The sequence below is a fragment of the Ciona robusta genome, chromosome 3, assembly GCF_009617815.1.
Source record: "Ciona robusta chromosome 3, ASM961781v2".
Taxonomy (NCBI): Eukaryota; Metazoa; Chordata; class Ascidiacea; order Phlebobranchia; family Cionidae; genus Ciona; species Ciona robusta.
Genome location: NC_143237.1, coordinates 9,951,132 through 9,973,331, shown reverse-complemented (window position 1 = coordinate 9,973,331; position 22,200 = coordinate 9,951,132). Strand labels below are relative to the sequence as shown.

At 36.6% G+C, this 22,200-nt stretch overlaps 5 protein-coding genes across 6 annotated transcripts; 3 read left to right on the top strand and 2 right to left on the bottom strand.

Moving 5' to 3' along the window:
* Positions 1-618: 618 nt before the first annotated feature.
* Positions 619-2,526, top strand: LOC149739251 (calmodulin-alpha-like). The gene is made up of 6 exons (XM_089875738.1): positions 619-773; positions 831-861; positions 1,135-1,250; positions 1,501-1,635; positions 1,700-1,835; positions 2,266-2,526. The coding sequence occupies exons 1-6, from the start codon at positions 771-773 to the stop codon at positions 2,292-2,294; spliced, it is 450 nt and encodes a 149-aa protein (XP_089731864.1). The 5' UTR covers positions 619-770; the 3' UTR covers positions 2,295-2,526.
* A 1,628-nt stretch (positions 2,527-4,154) lies between these two features.
* On the top strand, positions 4,155-8,763 carry LOC149739250 (integrator complex subunit 2-like). Its single transcript, XM_089875683.1, has 3 exons — positions 4,155-7,239; positions 7,645-7,858; positions 8,337-8,763. The coding sequence occupies exons 1-3, from the start codon at positions 4,267-4,269 to the stop codon at positions 8,678-8,680; spliced, it is 3,531 nt and encodes a 1,176-aa protein (XP_089731809.1). The 5' UTR covers positions 4,155-4,266; the 3' UTR covers positions 8,681-8,763.
* Positions 8,764-9,802: 1,039 nt separating this feature from the next.
* LOC149739249 (integrator complex subunit 2-like) lies at positions 9,803-12,120 on the top strand. Its single transcript, XM_089875718.1, has 3 exons — positions 9,803-10,596; positions 11,002-11,215; positions 11,694-12,120. The coding sequence occupies exons 1-3, from the start codon at positions 9,910-9,912 to the stop codon at positions 12,035-12,037; spliced, it is 1,245 nt and encodes a 414-aa protein (XP_089731844.1). The 5' UTR covers positions 9,803-9,909; the 3' UTR covers positions 12,038-12,120.
* LOC149739248 (la-related protein 6-like) lies at positions 12,025-20,226 on the bottom strand. 2 transcript variants are annotated; one of them, XM_089875709.1, is made up of 11 exons: positions 20,087-20,226; positions 19,618-19,683; positions 18,907-19,026; positions 17,871-18,029; positions 17,165-17,278; positions 16,364-16,525; positions 15,435-15,580; positions 15,001-15,125; positions 14,309-14,383; positions 13,582-13,712; positions 12,025-13,384 (listed from the first exon to the last, which is right to left on the bottom strand). In XM_089875709.1, exons 1-11 carry the CDS (start codon positions 20,144-20,146, stop codon positions 13,082-13,084), a joined length of 1,461 nt encoding a protein of 486 aa, XP_089731835.1. In that variant the 5' UTR covers positions 20,147-20,226; the 3' UTR covers positions 12,025-13,081. The 2 variants fall into 2 exon arrangements, with proteins under 2 accessions (XP_089731835.1, XP_089731837.1); XM_089875711.1 differs by having other exon boundaries at positions 14,309-14,377.
* LOC149739247 (NAD-dependent protein lipoamidase sirtuin-4, mitochondrial-like) lies at positions 20,166-22,194 on the bottom strand. The gene has a single exon (XM_089875725.1). It carries the CDS (start codon positions 22,188-22,190, stop codon positions 21,249-21,251), a length of 942 nt encoding a protein of 313 aa, XP_089731851.1. The 5' UTR covers positions 22,191-22,194; the 3' UTR covers positions 20,166-21,248.
* Positions 22,195-22,200: the final 6 nt, after the last annotated feature.

The window sequence follows — 22,200 nt, the reverse complement described above, 5'->3', positions numbered from 1 at the left end:
AGATTTCTTCAGAGACAATACGTTCAACAAATTTCAATTACCATTAAATTGGATGATATCTGGGTAACAAATAAACCCAAATGACTGGAACTGCAATCAGCGAAATGGTACCTCATGCGCTAGTGGCTAGTTAAACCGATTCGGACAAAGTTTCTACAGTGAGGGGCTGTGGTCAGCTTAAGAAATAATTCATCTAAGCCTGTGCAAGCCTTTCGTTCTATTATCCGTGGCAATGAGGCAAAATACATAAGATTGGAAACATCTGTTCAACAGAACGAAATCTTTCTAATTATCTTTACAAGGTGGTGAATAAGACAGGTGTCTGCGTAATACCGCCAGCCTTCTTTTGCTGCGTATTATCGATCTTTCTAATGAGCCAGTATAAAAGATAAACCAAAAAGAGAAAGTACTTGGCTATATAATAACCTGGCTGGCAGAGTTTATAAGAGAGTTAGTGAAAGCACAAAGTAGCTTTAAGGAGCATATAAGCCTTATACGGTTTAAAGTTCTCACCAAACTTATAGGAGATTTCGGCGCGTCTCCGAAGCGATTTTCGTTGGCGAACAAGCCCTGTGCTGCATATTGCAGCGTAAGGGCTTGTAGGGCAAGTCAATGTGCTAAATTTTTCGTTAAATAATAAAAATGTCAAAACCAGGCGTCTATTGATTTTGTGGCTGTGACATTTATCATTTTCTTCGATTTTCAGATTCGCTTAAATCATAACAATTTTAGTATTTTAAAATAAACCGTCCAAATTTTTAAAGCAGAAAATGGTAAGTCGGATATGATGCTAAATATTTGACTTGAATTAATAACGTTTGACATTGCAGGCAGACCAACTGAACGAAGAACAGATCGCAGGTAAATTAATATAGTATAGATTATCAACATAAAGCATATAGCCTACACATTTTACTGTTTTCGATTACAATGTAACAAAGACTGTAAAAAAGTAAAAAATACTGGATATAGCGACAAAAACGACAGTTGTTTCAAACAGCACGCCAGTGGTTAATATACATAAAAACAACGTATAGGGTAAAACAACTTGGTCAATAGACCCATAGTTTCATTTGAGTTAAACAAAAAATATATAATTCTGCCAATAACGGTGATTTATCTATTGTAATACAGAATTCAAGGAAGCGTTCTCCCTTTTCGACAAGGACGGCGATGGTACAATCACAACCAAGGAGCTGGGAACCGTCATGAGGTCTTTGGGACAAAACCCAACGGAAGCTGAGCTTCAGGTTTTAAACGAATATTCACGGCTGCAAATTAACTTAGTGGTAAAAGGGTGTTATCGAACTGTAGGTTTACGGGTTCAAACCCCTAGAGTAGTGTTAAACCTGCTACCAGTATGCGTATCGAACTGTGCTATAAGTAACATGGGCTAATATCCCGTGAAAACTTGCTATCTGTAAACGAAACTAAATTGTAGTAAGAGCATGGAAGTCGCAATTCGCGACTTCAATATAAAATAAAATGAACATTTTACAGGACATGATCAATGAAGTTGATGCTGACGGCAACGGAACCATAGATTTTCCCGAGTTTTTGACAATGATGGCCCGAAAAATGAAGGACACCGACAGTGAAGAGGAAATTAGAGAAGCATTCAGGGTTTTCGATAAGGTAAAAAATGCACAACATTTTTCCCTGGTCCCAAACGTTAAATGCCCCTTTTAATTGCAATCAGGACGGCAATGGCTTCATCTCGGCGGCTGAGCTGCGTCATGTTATGACCAATCTTGGTGAAAAGCTAACAGACGAAGAAGTTGATGAAATGATCAGAGAAGCCGACATTGACGGCGATGGCCAAGTCAACTATGAAGGTTTGTGAAATAAAGATCCACACCATCACTAGTAGAAGTCTTTGAAATAGGAATACAAACGTTTCTTTAGTCTTCGACCATTTCTTATACGCCCGCGATATGAAGTTATAATACGATATTAAAAATACGAAATCATCAAAAGGTATATACGATACGGCTTGTACTTGTTGTACGCCTGTATAAATAAAGAGTTTTCTTCAAGCAACCGTAGATATGAAAACTGCGGCTAAACTTGTGCCAAAACTAACTATCAATAACAAAATCAATCGTGCTCAAAATCAATCTCCAGATATGTGAACATACTCCGACTTTATTGTTGCCTATCAAAGCTATAAAACAGTTTATTAAACTGCTCAGCATCGAGATACGCGGGTTATTATGTATTATAGCACTGTTTGTTAATTCTAAATTTCTCTTTCTGTTATTGCAGAGTTCGTAACAATGATGACGAATAAATAATGAAACCAGAAGGCATGGAGCGAATGTGTTTAATATTGAGACCAGCAATGCATTGTAATATTTATTATTAACTTCGGTCGCAGTGCTGATTTGTAAATTTCGTGTTCTCGATTGTATTTAAACTTTTAAGTTATTCAATTCGTGCTGTTGTATTTATGTTGGCAATTGTGTATTCTGTTTCGAATCTGTGTCATGTTTCACAATTCGCCTGAATAAAAAAATAACAAGTTAATCAGTCATGCGTTCTAATCTAAATAGATTAAACCCAAGCCGATAGAAACAGTATTATTAATCTGACAAGTTTTAATTCATCAAAAACAGATTGAGTCCATTAACCTCCCCTATATTTCACATTCCTACTACAATCACTTTACGTATATGATTGAACTACCTATTAATTCAAAGACCTAATGCCTTCGATCGTGTGGTTATAGGTACTTCTCCATGGCACATATAGGCAATCCAATACAATGCGCACACACACCCATTTAGTGTATATGTTCTTATTCTTCATATTCGAAAACGAGGGCACCGCCGTTATGAATAATTCAGTTACTCTGCTGCCGCCTAGCGTGTACATTGCTGTGACATCATAAATATTTGATCTCTATGTCGAAGAAGCCGTTAAAAACCTCCCCAGGGTAGCGGTCCTATAAACCAAACCAAGTATAACGTTGATCTCTTTGTTTGGGTGCAATTACCAAGCTAAATTTAACCCGCATACCACCACTGTGTTTTAATCAACCCTCAGTCTAAATGATCTCATTCTTGCATTGTGACGTATAACAATGAAAACGTTCTTCTGGAAGCGATTTTTACGATGCCGTGTGTGAAACAAAGGAATATATTATCGACCAGAAAGAATCGGTTTGACATGAAATATTCATAAGTCGCCGTATACTCAATGACCATAAAGCCCAATACAGTTGATTTCGGTCTTTCCGCGACGATTGCGCTGAACAAAAGAACGCGCGCTTTCCGAACAAATGGAGCGCAGGTAGCCTGTATGAACGGGGGACGCTTGAATTATTTATTCAAGAAAGCATTTCGTTCTAATTAGAGTAGCAGAGAGAAAAGACCGGGCATTGCGGGATACGACGTTTTAAAACGAAACTGATTACGCGCAAAGCTAATCAAGATTTTACGAGAACGTTACAGTTCACCATCTGCGCTTAAACTGTTTCGCGCAATCTGTTTCGTAGTGACGACGGGAACTATGACGGAGAATCGTATGTGTTACGTCACTATGGGTTTTTATCTTGTGCAAATATTAACAAAACCTCCACCAGTTTACCTTCACTTTGTTTGTCTACGTTCGTTTTACTTTCGAACGAAAAAGTAGAATATTTTACTCCGATATGAGCAGGGTGGATACTTGTGCTTTAGCGACACCTGCCGACGAATATTTCATCGTCGCGTATGCATCCTCAACCGCTGTGGTACCGTGGTTTTCTGCGCCTAGACCAGACGATATGTTTCGAGGCTCGATGCTGCCACCTTGTGGGCTCATGTGTCCTTGTGCAAGACATTAAACTGCAATTGCTTCAACCCAGTTAAACATATTCAATAAAATAACCCACAAAGTATGGCCGATTTGTGTGTTAGAGAAATATCATGGTAGCAGCGTAGTCGCTATACAAACATTGATTATATACGGACTCAGTAGCAGCACATACTCAGTACGATACGAAACGTTCAAACCCTTACATAAGCTTTCCCAGTTTATACTGCTCTTCGTGGGATTGACACACCATACCAAATTAGACAAAGTCATTGTTGTGATCTGAAATTTTGCTCTGTGACAGCGTTTGCATTCATTTCAATCAGTAACAATACTATGGTCCCCAAATACGTAAGTATTGATGTATTTTATTTTGTCTTGAACCGGTTACGCGTCAGTAGTTACAGCATGATTGTTGTTTAGATTCGGAATTCGTAAAGTTAAGCAAAGTTTTCTTACAATAATATCAAAATGGCAGCTGTTAAGCCAGAGGTGTTCAAATACATCAGAGAACTGAATATTAAAGAACTTTTAAAGATACCAGACACTGATTTGCGGCCGCTATTGCCATGTTTAGTTCGAATGTCTCTTTGTACGTCCCGTGATTCAAGTGAGGAATGGAAAGAAAACAGAAAATATTTATTGCAATTATTATCCGACATCGAGGCGGTGAATGACATCGTTTCGCTGCTTTCAGTCGATTTTCACGAACTAGAAGTGGACGGAAGAAAAGAGCAACAAATGCGACTGAAAAGTATGAACGAAAGTTCATCTTTCCAGCAAGGACTTTTACTCGAGTACGAGCGAAGTGAACCTGCACGCAAATTCCGAATTATAATTTCAGAATTACTGCCAGTTATTATTAAAGTTGATGCTCATGAAACTTGCGTACCTTGCGATTCAGAGTTATTCTCCAGCCCTGCGTACCTTGAAGATATATCTGATGCTATTTGTATACTCTGTGCTGAACTGCCATCCTTTTTAAACATATGTACAGTTTGTATTGCTCTGCTACATTTCCCAAATGGAAATTGGTTATTGACAAAGCTTGTGGCTAACAATTCTGAATCATTTCTAAGCGTTTCTCAATCTCTCATGCAAATTAATCAACCCAAACCTTCCACACATGAAATAACTTCAACAGCTTCAGATGAGAACTTGAGATATGAAGCTTTGTTGTTATTGAGTTCAATCAACCCAATCCATGCAATGACAATACGTGGCTTGTGCATCCAACATTGTTGTCTTCCACAATTAGCTGTAGCTCTTACACTTAACCACGATCACAACACAGCTGATGGGTCTATCAGTAATCTGACTGCATTTGTCAGTGGTCTTTTGTTAGGAAATGATTCGAAAATTCGCTCCTGGTTCGCGACATACATTCGCCATGCAAAAGATAGCAGTGATGACCAACTACGAAATGAACTTATTAAAGAACTTAAAAGTGTAGTGGAAACTGCAGAAATTAAAACTGAAGGCAACACTGTAAAAGCTGAAAATGGAGGAATGGAAACAGAACAAACTCTGTATCCTGAATCAATGATCCTTTTATTGGAGGAACATTGCCTCAAAGCTGCTGCACTTATTAGGTTATATTGTTCATTAAAAGCTATAGCTGGAGTGAAATTTACAAGCGAAGAATCAGAGCTTGTTCTTCGTTTGATGACATGTTTTCCTCCTCTTACTCCAAGTGGGATTAGATTTGTCTCCCTGGCTCTTGGGATGTTGCTGGCATGCCCGGCTCTTCTTACAGGGGAAGAGCAAGAAAGAAGAGTTGTTGGTTGGATCAAATGGTTGGCGAGCAGGTCCTCTGAGATGGAGAGGATTGGACCGGAAGGATCATCTTTTGCGGAGCAGCTCCTCCTTACAGCAATCCACCTCCACGGTGACCGGAGGACAGCAGCAGTCCGACTTGCATGCTCAACTCTCGGGATGAGGATAAAAGTGACATCTCAGTCTTTGACTCGTTTGAGGCAAATCTTCACAGAGGAGGTTTTTCCAACGCAGGTGATTGCAGCTCACGCCACAAAAGTCCCGGTAACAAAACAACTCAATGCAAACATGACGGGCTACCTTCCTGTGCATTGCGTTTACCAATTACTTAAAACACGTGCATTCTCTCAATGCAGAGTTCCAGTTCAAGATTGGATTTATCGTCAAATATGTTCAACAAGTTCCCCCTTACACCCACAGCTTCAACCACTTGTTTTACAATTTGTCTCAACCGTAGTTACCCCGGCATCCAAGGTGCATCGTTCGAGACAGGACGGGGCTTTGAACCAACCATTCAAGTACTCGGATATCCTTGCAGTTTATGGAATAATGGACACAAAAGACAGCGAAGGGATTCATATTAATGAATCAAAACACTCTCTAACATCCATGCTTCTCATGTTATATTATGTCTTGTTATATGAAGACAGCATCCTTTCAAACATGAAGACACTTGCTTCATTACCTAATCGACCACAAAGATACCCTGCCACTTTAATCAATCAAATCCCAGTAAAATTATTGCTGTTCAAAGCACAAAGACAACCTAAATCCTGCCAAGGTTTATACCCAGCTCTACTTGGTCTTCTAGCCACCCATCTCCCACACTTATGCTTAGTCGGCGATTGGATTGATGATTTGGATTCAATTTTTGCCAACGGTCCAAAACATGGAAACCTGAAGAAAGTTAAAGTCCAGCCGACACATAAACAATTGCTTGATGGTTTGTCCCGTTCAGCCATCAACCCAGCCCCTGCACTGATGCACCTTCAGTATTTATCAAACTCATCAATATCAGCTGATGAAATTGTTGGCTTTGTTAATCCTCTAACATCTGGCCTCCCGTTTTTACTTGACACAAAAGTTTCGAGAAGAATCCACCAAGAAACGAAGAAACTTTGGCTGAAACTCAACTCTGTAATTCCAAGAAAGTTATGTGTGATGACAATTAACGCTCTTACTCACCCACAAACAGGGAAAGTAGAAACCTCAAAATCATTTCTTTCTTTTGATGATTTAGTAAATGACCCTCTACTGCCCCTAATGGTTGACAAACGTGTTTTCCACCACCCTGAACTTTTGTCGATTATTTTGCGAATAATATCATCATGTTTGTCCGCTTCACGCTCACAAGCCTCAACATTGCTCCGTGCTCATCCGACCGCGGAAAACAAGTCATCCACGACCAGATCTACGAGCCCACTAGGTGTCAATCAATCTGCGAGCGAAGCGGAAAAAGAAGAACTCAGAAGCGCGTTAATCGCAACACAAAACAGCGCTGTTGTTCAAATGCTCATAGAAATCTGCATGGAGGGAAGTTCCCCTTCAGGGGATTCACTTAACATAAACCTCCTCACATGCAAGAGGGAAGTTCATTGTTTAGTTTGTTCGCAGTTGCACCAAATGTTTATAGATGACCCAGCTGTGGCAAAACTAGTTCATTTCCAGGTTGGTTTTATTTTAAGCACAAACCATTTTCTTTAGAATGACTGACAATTGGGGTTGTCTTCATCTAAGTATAAAACAGCCATTTCCATCACTTAGTAGATTTTAGGTTCCGGTAGTTGCTATACAGTTTAAAGTTAAACAAAATTGCAACAAATTAATGTGTTAACCAGGTCAACATTTAAGTCACCTAGCGTCACTTTTTAAAAAACACTTAGCGGAACACCAACTTAGAGCATAAATTAACTAGGTCTGGATTTTGGTCAGAAAGCACTGAAATTTCAATTGTTTCAAATTTAGCGAATTGGCGTAAATATATAAATTGCAACGAATTCAATTGTTTTATCTGAATAACTTCTTTGACTCTCCAACCCTACCATCCCTGTGTTAACAATACATTACACACAGGGCTACAATAGAAAGATGGTTGGTGTATTAGTAGCAGGGGTTCCCTCCATGCATATATGCTTGGATTTTGTTCCTGAACTTCTCCAACAATCCAACCCTTCCCAACAGTTGTTTGGATTAGAACTTGCTTCACAACTGTGTTGTCATTACGCGCTTCCAAAGTCTTTGTCAATCGCGAGGTTGTGTGTGAACGTTATATCAACTCTAACTACAGGTGTGTTTCAATTTTATTAACATGCTTCAGTTGTATTAATCATATATAATACAACATTACATATATAATATCTTAGTGAGTAGTTACTAGTTAGGTGCATAGCATAGTCAAAAATATTCTTCAAATTAGCTGGTGTTGTTAAATGTTAACTGCCCAAATTAAATTCTTGTGTCTGGTAATACCACCTTAGCCTACTACACTAACCAAATAACAGAAGACCTGGTCAGATTCTGTCATTATTCTGTCAAATAAAACTGTTCTGACTATCCCATTTCTAACTAGTTCAAAACCTGTTTCTTAAAGTTTAAATGCACCCTGCTCTAGTTTGGTGTCTCTTTTTCCACCTTGAAGCACCTGTAAAGATAGAAATAATTTTTAAACATTTTAACAAATTTAATAATAAATATATGCAAAAAATGATTTAATACACAATGATATAAAATTGGCAACATTATTATTTTATGATTATATTTTCCAGTGATTCCAGCTGCAGAAAGATGTGGATACTTCACAGCAGTGTTGCCGACTCTTCCCCGATTATCCAAATCCTTCCCCCCATTGTTGCCTGATTGTGTTGAGATTTTAGAACACCTTGGTAAAGTGACACGCGCTTACATCACAATGCATGAAAGTCACCTATCTGAAAACTTTGTTGTTTTGGACACGGATTGGTCGCTAAAACACGAAGATGATTTCATGAAAAACTTACCTGCTCAACACTGTCACCTAGTGGACAAACACGTTTATCTTTTTCAAAAAATTCGCGCAACTTTTTTTACGATGGCGAAAAACGCAAACGAATTCACAAGTTCTCTGGCTTGAAGTATATTTACAACATAGAGAATGTTCTGTACCAGATGATCAATGCAAAAAGTTTTGCAACAATAAAATACCAGAAAGAATCACCTAAGCCGTTGAAATAGGAACAAGTGCCACACCATGATTATTAGGAAACAAAGGCAGTTGTTGTTGGTAATAATACTTATTGTGTATTTACAACCAACATTGTTTAGCATTGATTAGACCCCATAGCAGCTCACCAAACAACAACATAGAAATATCCTCATTCATGCTTTCGATTAGTTCAAAACAAAACTACTCATAGGCTGCTAGTTATAAATATGTTTAGTTTATATTTTAAAACAGAAATGAGCAAACTTCTAAAAAACAATGCTGGTAAAAAAAAACAAAAGTAAAAAATTGATGGGATCCAATATATATAACCACTTTTGAGTTTAAATAATGGAGTCCTTTTCATAAGACCATATTGTGTTTGCCTGCAACCCTAAACTGCTAGAATAAATGTTAAAATAGATGGTAGTAGGTTTGTGAGCCAGGAAAGTATGAAAACTATCATATACCAGACCATAGTTTGCCAATTCCTGCTTTAAAATACCAAACATAATAAAAGCTAGACCCAGCTCCACCTATTGTGTGACGTTTATAGCAGGGGTGGGAAATTGTCAATTGGTGTTTAATTTTTCAGAAGCCATTTACAACACAGGTGTATACAACATGGCTGGATTTAAACTAAAGTTTCCAGGAACTATAAGTTGATTAAGATACCAAAGTAATTGATTTTGTTGCAATCTTGATTAAAAGTGAATTGCAATTTCAACTACTGTAACATTATCCCATAAAGTAACTATGTTTTGGTGGAAATCCAGCCATGGTGTTTATAAATATTAATTTGGTTAATACTGAATGTGATAATTTATATTTAACTTCTGCTACAGCTAGAATAATGCTTTATAAAATGCTGTAGTTAAGCTCACCCTTATTTTACGACAAACAAATACTGTTATAAAGTGCATATACTTTCACACCACACATACACAGGTGAGCTGCTATGTTGCATAAATGAACCTAATTCACAATCGTAACTTCAGTAACTTCTTCGCTTAATGCATTCAACATCTTATCTGCTTTACTGAAACGTTTTTGCCAACGGTCCAAAACATGGAAACCTGAAGAAAGTTAAAGTCCAGCCGACACATAAACAATTGCTTGATGGTTTGTCCCGTTCAGCCATCAACCCAGCCCCTGCACTGATGCACCTTCAGTATTTATCAAACTCATCAATATCAGCTGATGAAATTGTTGGCTTTGTTAATCCTCTAACATCTGGCCTCCCGTTTTTACTTGACACAAAAGTTTCGAGAAGAATCCACCAAGAAACGAAGAAACTTTGGCTGAAACTCAACTCTGTAATTCCAAGAAAGTTATGTGTGATGACAATTAACGCTCTTACTCACCCACAAACAGGGAAAGTAGAAACCTCAAAATCATTTCTTTCTTTTGATGATTTAGTAAATGACCCTCTACTGCCCCTAATGGTTGACAAACGTGTTTTCCACCACCCTGAACTTTTGTCGATTATTTTGCGAATAATATCATCATGTTTGTCCGCTTCACGCTCACAAGCCTCAACATTGCTCCGTGCTCATCCGACCGCGGAAAACAAGTCATCCACGACCAGATCTACGAGCCCACTAGGTGTCAATCAATCTGCGAGCGAAGCGGAAAAAGAAGAACTCAGAAGCGCGTTAATCGCAACACAAAACAGCGCTGTTGTTCAAATGCTCATAGAAATCTGCATGGAGGGAAGTTCCCCTTCAGGGGATTCACTTAACATAAACCTCCTCACATGCAAGAGGGAAGTTCATTGTTTAGTTTGTTCGCAGTTGCACCAAATGTTTATAGATGACCCAGCTGTGGCAAAACTAGTTCATTTCCAGGTTGGTTTTATTTTAAGCACAAACCATTTTCTTTAGAATGACTGACAATTGGGGTTGTCTTCATCTAAGTATAAAACAGCCATTTCCATCACTTAGTAGATTTTAGGTTCCGGTAGTTGCTATACAGTTTAAAGTTAAACAAAATTGCAACAAATTAATGTGTTAACCAGGTCAACATTTAAGTCACCTAGCGTCACTTTTTAAAAAACACTTAGCGGAACACCAACTTAGAGCATAAATTAACTAGGTCTGGATTTTGGTCAGAAAGCACTGAAATTTCAATTGTTTCAAATTTAGCGAATTGGCGTAAATATATAAATTGCAACGAATTCAATTGTTTTATCTGAATAACTTCTTTGACTCTCCAACCCTACCATCCCTGTGTTAACAATACATTACACACAGGGCTACAATAGAAAGATGGTTGGTGTATTAGTAGCAGGGGTTCCCTCCATGCATATATGCTTGGATTTTGTTCCTGAACTTCTCCAACAATCCAACCCTTCCCAACAGTTGTTTGGATTAGAACTTGCTTCACAACTGTGTTGTCATTACGCGCTTCCAAAGTCTTTGTCAATCGCGAGGTTGTGTGTGAACGTTATATCAACTCTAACTACAGGTGTGTTTCAATTTTATTAACATGCTTCAGTTGTATTAATCATATATAATACAACATTACATATATAATATCTTAGTGAGTAGTTACTAGTTAGGTGCATAGCATAGTCAAAAATATTCTTCAAATTAGCTGGTGTTGTTAAATGTTAACTGCCCAAATTAAATTCTTGTGTCTGGTAATACCACCTTAGCCTACTACACTAACCAAATAACAGAAGACCTGGTCAGATTCTGTCATTATTCTGTCAAATAAAACTGTTCTGACTATCCCATTTCTAACTAGTTCAAAACCTGTTTCTTAAAGTTTAAATGCACCCTGCTCTAGTTTGGTGTCTCTTTTTCCACCTTGAAGCACCTGTAAAGATAGAAATAATTTTTAAACATTTTAACAAATTTAATAATAAATATATGCAAAAAATGATTTAATACACAATGATATAAAATTGGCAACATTATTATTTTATGATTATATTTTCCAGTGATTCCAGCTGCAGAAAGATGTGGATACTTCACAGCAGTGTTGCCGACTCTTCCCCGATTATCCAAATCCTTCCCCCCATTGTTGCCTGATTGTGTTGAGATTTTAGAACACCTTGGTAAAGTGACACGCGCTTACATCACAATGCATGAAAGTCACCTATCTGAAAACTTTGTTGTTTTGGACACGGATTGGTCGCTAAAACACGAAGATGATTTCATGAAAAACTTACCTGCTCAACACTGTCACCTAGTGGACAAACACGTTTATCTTTTTCAAAAAATTCGCGCAACTTTTTTTACAATGGCGAAAAACGCAAACGAATTCACAAGTTCTCTGGCTTGAAGTATATTTACAACATAGAGAATGTTCTGTACCAGATGATCAATGCAAAAAGTTTTGCAACAATAAAATACCAGAAAGAATCACCTAAGCCGTTGAAATAGGAACAAGTGCCACACCATGATTATTAGGAAACAAAGGCAGTTGTTGTTGGTAATAATACTTATTGTGTATTTACAACCAACATTGTTTAGCATTGATTAGACCCCATAGCAGCTCACCAAACAACAACATAGAAATATCCTCATTCATGCTTTCGATTAGTTCAAAACAAAACTACTCATAGGCTGCTAGTTATAAATATGTTTAGTTTATATTTTAAAACAGAAATGAGCAAACTTCTAAAAAACAATGCTGGTAAAAAAAAACAAAAGTAAAAAATTGATGGGATCCAATATATATAACCACTTTTGAGTTTAAATAATGGAGTCCTTTTCATAAGACCATATTGTGTTTGCCTGCAACCCTAAACTGCTAGAATAAATGTTAAAATAGATGGTAGTAGGTTTGTGAGCCAGGAAAGTATGAAAACTATCATATACCAGACCATAGTTTGCCAATTCCTGCTTTAAAATACCAAACATAATAAAAGCTAGACCCAGCTCCACCTATTGTGTGACGTTTATAGCAGGGGTGGGAAATTGTCAATTGGTGTTTAATTTTTCAGAAGCCATTTACAACACAGGTGTATACAACATGGCTGGATTTAAACTAGAGCTTCCAGGAACTATAAGTTGATTAAGATACCAAAGTAATTGATTTTGTTGCAATCTTGATTAAAAGTGAATTGCAATTTCAACTACTGAAACATTATCCCATAAAGTAACTATGTTTTGGTGGAAATCCAGCCATGGTGTTTATAAACATTAATTTGGTTAATACTGAATGTGATAATTTATATTTAACTTCTGCTACAGCTAGAATAATGCTTTATAAAATGCTGTAGTTAAGCTCACCCTTATTTTACGACTAACAAATACTGTTATAAAGTGCATATACTTTCACACCACACATACACAGGTGAGCTGCTATGTTGCATTAATGAACCTAATTCACAATCGTAACTTCAGTAACTTCTTCGCTTAATGCATTCAGCATCTTATCTGCTTTACTGAAACGTTTAGGGGTCACTTCAAAACCCTTGCTAGTTTGATTAGGGGGGCCTCTGGGTAACCGGGAAACCCCCACAGGAACCCCATCTTGAAACTTCCTACCAAGCATGGGGCTTGAACCCGGGGTACTTGACGGTGAATTCCCCTGCGACGCTACGAACTGTCGTCGACGTTGTAACCATGGACTTGAGCCACTAGCTGGCGTGCTTGAGCCGGAAACTGATTCTCCAGGACTTAACTGAAATAAAAGGAAACTAAGTAGCTTAAGACTTAGGCACGAGGATATAAATGACCAAACCAACCAAAAGTCATGTCTGCTTTTCCACACACTGCAATAGCTTTAGCAACTTGCCTGTGGGCATGGTAGTAGCAACCAAGGATAATTCAGTCAAGTTCCCACCACAAATAAAACACAAATCCACCCAAACTACATACCAGGTTATTATTGATAGCAAGGGGCGACGTTGTATGCGCTGGGTGTGTGACCTGTTTTCTATTTGACAATGGGCTACCTCTACCCTCAGGGGTGTTTTCTCTGCTTTGCTTTCGGGGAAACCACGGACTGCCTGAAAACAGTAAACCAAATATGGAAACAGCAAACAAAATGTAAATATAGCAAATAAAACAGCAAACACAGATGCAATGCCCAAAAAGGCAGATAAAAAAATCATTTACTGCATTTCCAGTAGGCTCTAATATAATGAGTGTGTTTTACTATGCAAAGTCTGAGCAAGTTAAAAAAAAAACAGTAAAAACTTGTAGATAACATAGGATTTATTACATTTATCATTTGAAATTTACAAAACAAACAGACAAAACAAATTACATTTGCAAATAGTTACAACCTATTTTGCCTCTATCTAGTTTCCAACACTAAATATGCTGCAGCTACTGCTACCAGAGTTCCAGGTATACCATATAACAACTGATATTCTAGTGCAATAAAATTAAAACCACAATCCTGATAAAGTCTCCACATGGCAAAAAAAAAAAAATAAAAACTACTGAACTTGATTGTGCCAGAAAATCAGGTCTCTAAAAAATCTAATCCTAAAGCTCACAAATAATTGAATATTTGTGATGAAAACTACAGTTACCCCCAATATATACCACGTCTCAACAGAAGTCCTGAAATACAGAAACCAATTTAAACATTACTTACTGGAGGGTGTTGAATGATTCGAAGCACTTTTTCGCGACATTTTTGGACTCTGCTTCGGACTTTTAGACTCTGCAACTGTATTGTATGTTAATATTCAAACAAATTTGAGAAAAATTATCTTTTGAAGATACATTAAGCAGTGGATAACCATTTTAATATGTTTAACGTATATAATCTGGCCTAAATCTCAGGTCCTCAACAAGGACCTCACCGACATAAAATAAAAGAGAACATTAATATAACATTTTTGCCAGTATTTGTAAAATGCAGTTTCATAAACTAGATTGTAAAAGTTATAAATCAGTACATTGGGTAGTTCCTTAAAAAAAGATGAGAATTTAAGAACCACTGATATATATGAGAAGCAGTGCTAAAAATGTAGGTATAAGAAACACTTAGAAGTCCTTAGTTTCCCATCTATGCTTGTCAACCATTTTCATAAAACTACAACATGAATGCTATACAAATTAGGGTACAGCTGCACGCATAGGCACCAAGTTACAGGGTGTTAGGGTTGAATGGCCACCCCACAGATCACCTAACAGGGTAGCCTGCCGCCCCATGAGTGAAGGTTAACTTGGTGCTATGATTGTGCTGTACCCCTGATTTCAAAGAACTACATGGATGATATACAAATTCGGGTAAAGCCGCATCCCATGCACTCCTGGATAGTTGCCTAAATACTAACTCACTATTGTTTCTCTCTGGACTTGTGTTCCTACTTCCTTGTGGGCTAACAAGTGGTGAAGTGCTGTGTCTCATGTTACTTCTGCCATTCATAAACTTACGACGTACCATCGGGCTATTTTCCTTGGAACTGGCACAAATAATAACAGTATGTAAATTTTATTAGAGTTTTGTTTATGTAAGACCACAAATGCTTACTTTTTTGGTAAAAATTAAACCATTTGACTGTAAGCATGGTAGCATGGGAGTGGCAATTATGGACATATGCAAATCAAGGTAAATAGGCCATTTCTGGCCCAAATTCCAGGTGTGTTTGCGTGCCAAGTTAATCTTAGTCAACGGTGTTAAAGAATACTAAAGCAAATCACTTAAATCTTTTACCCATAGCCATGAGGACATAAATGACCAAATCACTGTCAAACTACATAATGCAACACACCTCAGATATGGAGATTCATCGGCACTATCGTTGTCCCTTTTAGAATGTGGGAGTTGTTTGCGTGGGTTACGACCAGAACCCAATAAACTATACATGTCAGGTTTATTATCATCACGGGCTTGTTTGGATAACGTCTTGTATGCGTTCTGTGGGAGGTTGGTTGTTAAAAGTAATAAGGAATTTAGTAATAAGCAGTTTATACACTCAATAATATTCTATGCATATGTATAACCCCATTACATTACCCCAACACCCGGGATATAACCAATTTTACCATTATAAATGTTATATTACTTTTATATTCATACAGTTCAACCAAATCAATACAAAAGCTTCTAATAAGAGTTTAAATTGCCTACAGCCCTACGTTACCTACATGGCATGAATATAAGCTCATGCTAAATAAACAAACCAATATTTCTCATTAGGCAGTTGTTCTATGGTTACAAAACACACATTAGGTCATATTGTTATAAGTATTCTATTATAAGTAAGACACATACTAAGCTGTATCACTGGAATTCTTATAAGGGACATAAATAGAAGTATAAAAAACAAATTGACCAAAATTGATCATAAAATACTGTGGTATTTATGTAACTGTGGTCAATTGAAAGTGTTTTTTTTTTACAATTTCAACCGGGATTGTTGCGACCTATCACCCATACATGACAGATGTCATTACAAATGTTTCGACCTAAAACCAGCAGAGGAAAAATACAAATTAAAAATCCAAATTTGGCAATTTTTAAAAAATGAAGAAACCTAATTCGCATCACTACTTTCAAGTTTTAAGTTAAGCTATGCAGAATGGCCTTTGAAAAATATTTTGGCAAAATGGTTGTCTAACTAGAATATTTTTTATTGGGGAAACGACTGTCCACTGCTCTCCCCCTAGATCCGCCACTCCAAAATACACCATCCCTTACATGAGTAGCATCAGTTGATTCAAACTCCACCACCACGCAAGTTTGAACCCCAAGTTCCGGATGTTTGGTTGTGTGGTTACGAAGATCAACTGGAACTTCTTTACCAGGTCGTATGATCCTTACCGTGGTCAGTTCGCCAAATGAACGAAATTGTTCAGAAACCTGTGGAAGCATAACATTAATTTTATGCAGGATGTATCAATGCCATTTTATATTATTGTAATGTTACAACCAACCAAAAGTTGTATGATTTCATGAGTAATAAAACAACTTAAAAGGGTTGTAATAGGGAATTATTAGGGTTTAAACAATCATTGCTGTCTTAATGCAACATTCAAAACAGTCAGAAACGTAAATTTTTATGACACTAATTGAATATCAGAAAATATAGAATATATTCTTACAACTTATAGAATAAGGAAACTATAAGTTTTAGTTTTATTGAATAACACAAGCAAACGTGTCTGATGACATTTATAGGATTGCAAAATCAGCTTTCATTCCTCGTGGCTGTACCACATAACCTACACCCATACGCCCCCCTTTATATTTACCATGTTTTTCTATCCAGGTAGACTGTTACGAAATAGTAGGGATTCACTCTTGGATTTATAAGCTAAATCTGCATCAGATTCGAATGCACCTATCCTAATCTTTATTATTACAGAATGGGGAGTAGCAGTAAGGCACAAAATCATATGAATTGCTTTTTGCTCCATTGGCCGTAATGTTTACATTGCAGACAATTCAGTATCCTGCTCGCCTGCCACCCCAAGTTTAATTACATCTATCCGAACTTACCCCATCAATGGTAGGTTCTTCCATCCCATCAGGAAGTTTATAAAGTAAAGTCTTAATGGAGGATGTAGGAAGATCAATGTCAGGGAGAGGCTCCTTTCTCCTTACCTTTGTTCCCTGTAAAACCTACAATAGTTAACCACCAAGGAGAGTTAGCAAACATCAGTTGAATTGAAGTAATACGCTAACTATAATTTATCTTTCAACGGCTCATCTGGTATAAAAAAAGGACTGTGTATTTCCAAAAACGTAAAATAATTGTATTTTCCTACGTTTCATCTGCCATATGGCAAGACTTCAAGGGAGTGACTAAAAGATTAATTACATTACGCCTGGTAGCAGAAGTAACAGAATATGCCAATATTAGACTCTGTTCAATAACCAATATCTTCTTGATGTGCCACACCTAGGACCACACAATGAAATATACTTTTACATGAGTACTGAGCCAAATCCACATAAAATCAAAGGTTCCCTTTGTCATAGGTATTTACCTTCATAGAATCCCTATTATAAGGTGTCTATAAACCACCTCAGTGAGATATAGATGGTAGCACCCTGGGCGTTGGGGTAACTGTGACTATGACCAATATACCAAGGTCCCCTGAAATGCCCTGCTATAGTACCTTACCCATAGAAAAATGTTTTTAAATGTTGACATATACAATAATAGAGAGTTAATTATGAACATATAAAGTAACAAACAAACCGATTTGTTGAGTTCTAGAACTTTTGATTGGGACAAACAATATGCGGTTATCCTCCAGTCAGACTTTGAAAGATTCTTCAGTTTTTTAAAACTTGTTAAAAGTTTGACGGAAACATAGCCGAGTTTGTTTCGCTTCACGTGCTTCAGTAAAAACTTGTCCTGGGATAAAACAAACCAAAGTAAATGCATTGAATAGTTGGTACTTGGTGTTGGTGGATAATTTAAAGGTTAAACCAAAGTAAATGTTCTAAACAGTTGGTTAGTTTATACATCTCATATTTTAATGTTCAAACCAAATTAAATGCATTGAATAGCTGGGTAGTTTTTACACGGGGTATTTCAATGGTTAAACCAAAGTAAATGCATTGAACAGTTGGATAGATTATACAAGAATAGAAAGATGTAGTTTTAAGGTTAAACTAAAGTAGATTATAAATAGTTAAGCTTTTCTTTTAACTGGAATAGAAATGTTGTATTAATTGTCTTAAAATGAGATCCGTTTATTGCGTGAGGCGGTCGCATATCTTGTTCGAAACAGTTAATACTTTTAATATAAATTAAATTATAGAGTAGTTGGTGAGGTTACGCCAAAGTACATGCGCCGAGTAGTAAGTAAGACAGCACCAATGTATGTATATTGATTAGTTACTTCACTTGAACCTCTACCGGGCTAATTAATTAATAAATCCTTATTAATATTTAATAACTTGGTGACCTATATAATAATCCATATCCTGGAACTACTAATTCACAATACATATAATTTGTTTAATAACCCCATTAATTGGGATTTTAAATGGATAATCACCAAAACAAACCAACACAACCAGTGGCGCAGCCAGAAAAAAATAAGAGGAGAGAGGTTTAATCAAAAAATTTTCAAAATTTTTTTTTTTAATTTGTATAAATTAATTTTTTTTTAAATTTCTTTTGGGGGGGGGTCGTGACCCCCTAACCCCCACCCTGGCTGGCCACTGAGCACAACTCTTTTAAGTGTACGAAAGCTTATAATAACAATAGTTTTGACATGCATTACCTTTGTAAGATTAGCATCAGAGAAATAATGTTCAAGCAAAGTTCGAATCTTTTCCTCTAAATCTTTGGGTGGAACACGCCATGTTGCGTCTTCTTTCAAAGTTTCAAAGAAATCTTTTGCCTTGGAAAGAAAGTTAGAATAAAGGACTGGAATACAAACGTGTGATTACTGTAGGGTTAACTGCTACGAAATACTCTACGACAAAAAAACAAGCTTTGTTTCTGGTTTAGTTGTAAGTATATCCTTGGCAAATTAAGGTGTTGACAACGACATATGCCAGTACCCTATCGTCACATAAGTTAAGTTAGTAAGGTCACATTGACATGCAACAGACTTTCAGTGGCAAGTTCACAGCACTCTTAAGAGTATGTGGCAAATAAAATGACATTAAAAACCCTATTGTATAATTTACACAAGTAATATGACAAAGCACCATAGCATTAGCATGTTACACGTTAACTTGTGGTATCAAATTCAAGGTATTTAAGAAAAAATGCTGCTTAACAAGGTTCGTGATACCAGTATCTAAGTATCATGTGTTGTGTCTTACATAATTACAATAACGTGTTATGACATCATATCCTTAATTGTTTCACAAATACTGTCTGTTGTTTGTCACAACAATTAACCACTACAATGATATTTGTTTCAAATCTTGGAAATGAATAATAAAAACTAATAGGATTATGACATCATAATATTGATTATTACATCATCATCTTCTCCCCCGCTGCTCAATGGAGTATCGCTCGCATATTCGGACTGGAGTTTCGTAACCTGGCAACAAAAACATGTATTTATTCAATGACCTCTGAGCTGGTACTATGAAAACTAACGGTCAAAAATCAAGTCCCGTAAACTGTATAATAAAGATATATATTTTGCCTAAATGGCATCGTCAGTCTCCTATTTATTAAAATGTGTTCTACGCATAAATTAGAGTCATTGTATATAATCACTTGGTCAAAAATTGAGTCTGTTACTAAGCATGATGGAAATATTTGTTGTTGGGCTATCTGGTTTTGGCCTATAGAAAAGTAAGAAAAAGTTAATTAAATCAATATTTTACGAAAGAAACTGCAAAGATTACCAATTTCCATATACCAGATTAGAATATTTAACACGTATTTAGATACCACCAATTATGACGTCATAATAGTGATTATATTATCATAATTACCGGGGTTACTTTAACAAGAGGAACTTCAGCTTCAGGTAAATTCTCCTTGCTTTCCTCCATGTTAAACTATAACCTAACCCTTTGTATAAAAGTATGATTAAAACCGGAGCAAAACATAAGCGCTAAAATTTCGAGCAAAACACAACCACTAAAAAGAGTGAATGCAAAGATAACAGAAAATAAGAAACTCAACACCTTTTTGACATTTTTCAATGAAATGAAATGAAAGAAAATTTATTTCATCTTTTCGGTCACGATAACGAAGAACAAGATGGGGGAAGTCGGCCTTAAAGATAATTGATCCAAAGATTGGAGCATGATGGAAAAACAAAACCCCCGAAAGAAATTCCACCAAAGTTAACAATAAACAGTTTCTAGTGCACACTTATGTAAGATTTATGTAAGATTCAAGAAGATTCACGTAAGATTCATGCTTAAACATATTTAGTAAACTAACCTAACCCTTTGTATAAAGAATTAATAAAACCTGAGCAAAACATAAAAGCAAAAATACGAAGCAGAAAACACAACACTCGATTACAGAAAGAGAGAAATTCAACATTTTTTTGATGACGGTAAAATTAAAATGTATACAGATAAACCTAGTTGGGTAGATCAGAATTCACCTATATATGCCAGAAATTAGAATTCACATAATGTAACATTGTTTACATGCTTGTAGTTAAAACTTGTTATATCAAAATTTACTTTTCTCATTACAACTTCATATGCATACAGTTAAACCTAGTTAAGTCAGAATTCACATAAGCCGCTACTAATGGTTAAAAACCCTTCAGGCAATGTTCAATTATAAGCTGCACTATATTAAGTTGACAGACACAAAACAATAAAACAACAAACTTTGGCAACAGTGCGCAATAATAACATTGTGGCGACATAATATTGATGTATTATTATTATACTATATTGTGCTTGATTATAAATAAAATAAATCACAGTTTTAAGTTAAAAACAAGATATATTGCATATTATATTAAATTGTCAGACTGCAGACATATCAAAAATACTTAGGTAGCAGAAGCAATAATACCTGTACTTTAGCATAGTTTGCACAAATTGATTGTTTTACGGAAATAATTTCAAATTCAGATAGACTGTTCTGTTTGCCCCTTAAATGTCCACCACTGACTGTTGTTTTATCTTACTCAATTGCATGAAACACATCAGTACAAAGTGCGTCAATCTTTACAGCAGCAAATTTATCAGCTCTTGTTTCCCCAACGTTTACAATGGCAATAGGAACCCCAAGCTCATGGGCTTGTGTAATAAACCTATAACCTGACCATACGTGTAATGATGAACCAACCACTAACACACCGTCGCATTTATCCACGATACTGCGCACAAAAGTGACTTTGGATCGCGGTACATTATCTCCGAAAAATGTTACGTTTGGTTTTAAATCCCCACCACACTTTCTACATGCAGGAACATTGAAGTCTATCACATCTTCCTCACGTATAAACACATCAGCATCAGGACCATAACCAAGCACCTCTGCTGACCAGTGTTTATTCAATCCATCCATATCCTTTTGCATTACATTTCTATCCAACAGCCCATTACACCTCATACAGACAACTCTCCTCATTTGCCCATGAAGCTCAGTAAGTTGTTCAGCGCCTGCTTTCACCATTAAACCATCCACATTCTGCGTAGTATGCCAATCCACTCTTCCATCCTTCTCCATAGCTGCTAACTTTACATGCGCAGCATTAGGTTTCCATGCATCATATTTCGCCCACCCAAGGTACGACCTTGCCCAATAAATTTTCCGTTTATCTGCACTTTTCACAAAGTCTTGATGCTGCATTGGTTTATGGTTAGTCCGTGCGTAAAGTCCCACATCCTTTGATCGATAATCAGGTATTCCTGACTCTGTTGACAGCCCTGCACCGGACAAAACAAAAAGTTTTCTTCGCTTTGAAATAAAATTCCTTAACTGCTCCAAATCTTCGTCACTTGGTGGCAGTGATGAGGACCGATATTTCAACAAATGTTCCGACTGTTTATTGCTGTAAAACCTCAGAAGAACTTTCGCATGATTCCTACTTAATATGGAAACAGTTTTAACCACATCCATAATTGAAAAC

Coding starts and splice junctions, on each gene's coding strand:
- LOC149739251 (XM_089875738.1), top strand. Junction 1,251..1,500: donor CAACGGAAGCTGAGCTTCAG/GTTTTAAACGAA, acceptor AACATTTTACAG/GACATGATCAATGAAGTTGA. Junction 1,836..2,265: donor TGGCCAAGTCAACTATGAAG/GTTTGTGAAATA, acceptor CTGTTATTGCAG/AGTTCGTAACAATGATGACG.
- LOC149739250 (XM_089875683.1), top strand. CDS start 4,267: ATGGCAGCTGTTAAGCCAGAGGTGTTCAAATACATCAGAGAACTGAAT. Junction 7,240..7,644: donor CAAAACTAGTTCATTTCCAG/GTTGGTTTTATT, acceptor CATTACACACAG/GGCTACAATAGAAAGATGGT. Junction 7,859..8,336: donor TATATCAACTCTAACTACAG/GTGTGTTTCAAT, acceptor TATATTTTCCAG/TGATTCCAGCTGCAGAAAGA.
- LOC149739249 (XM_089875718.1), top strand. CDS start 9,910: ATGCACCTTCAGTATTTATCAAACTCATCAATATCAGCTGATGAAATT. Junction 10,597..11,001: donor CAAAACTAGTTCATTTCCAG/GTTGGTTTTATT, acceptor CATTACACACAG/GGCTACAATAGAAAGATGGT. Junction 11,216..11,693: donor TATATCAACTCTAACTACAG/GTGTGTTTCAAT, acceptor TATATTTTCCAG/TGATTCCAGCTGCAGAAAGA.
- LOC149739248 (XM_089875709.1), bottom strand. CDS start 20,146: ATGGAGGAAAGCAAGGAGAATTTACCTGAAGCTGAAGTTCCTCTTGTT. Junction 19,027..19,617: donor GCGGGGGAGAAGATGATGAT/GTAATAATCAAT, acceptor TTTCTTTCCAAG/GCAAAAGATTTCTTTGAAAC. Junction 13,385..13,581: donor TTGCTATCAATAATAACCTG/GTATGTAGTTTG, acceptor CTTTTATTTCAG/TTAAGTCCTGGAGAATCAGT.
- LOC149739247 (XM_089875725.1), bottom strand. CDS start 22,190: ATGGATGTGGTTAAAACTGTTTCCATATTAAGTAGGAATCATGCGAAA.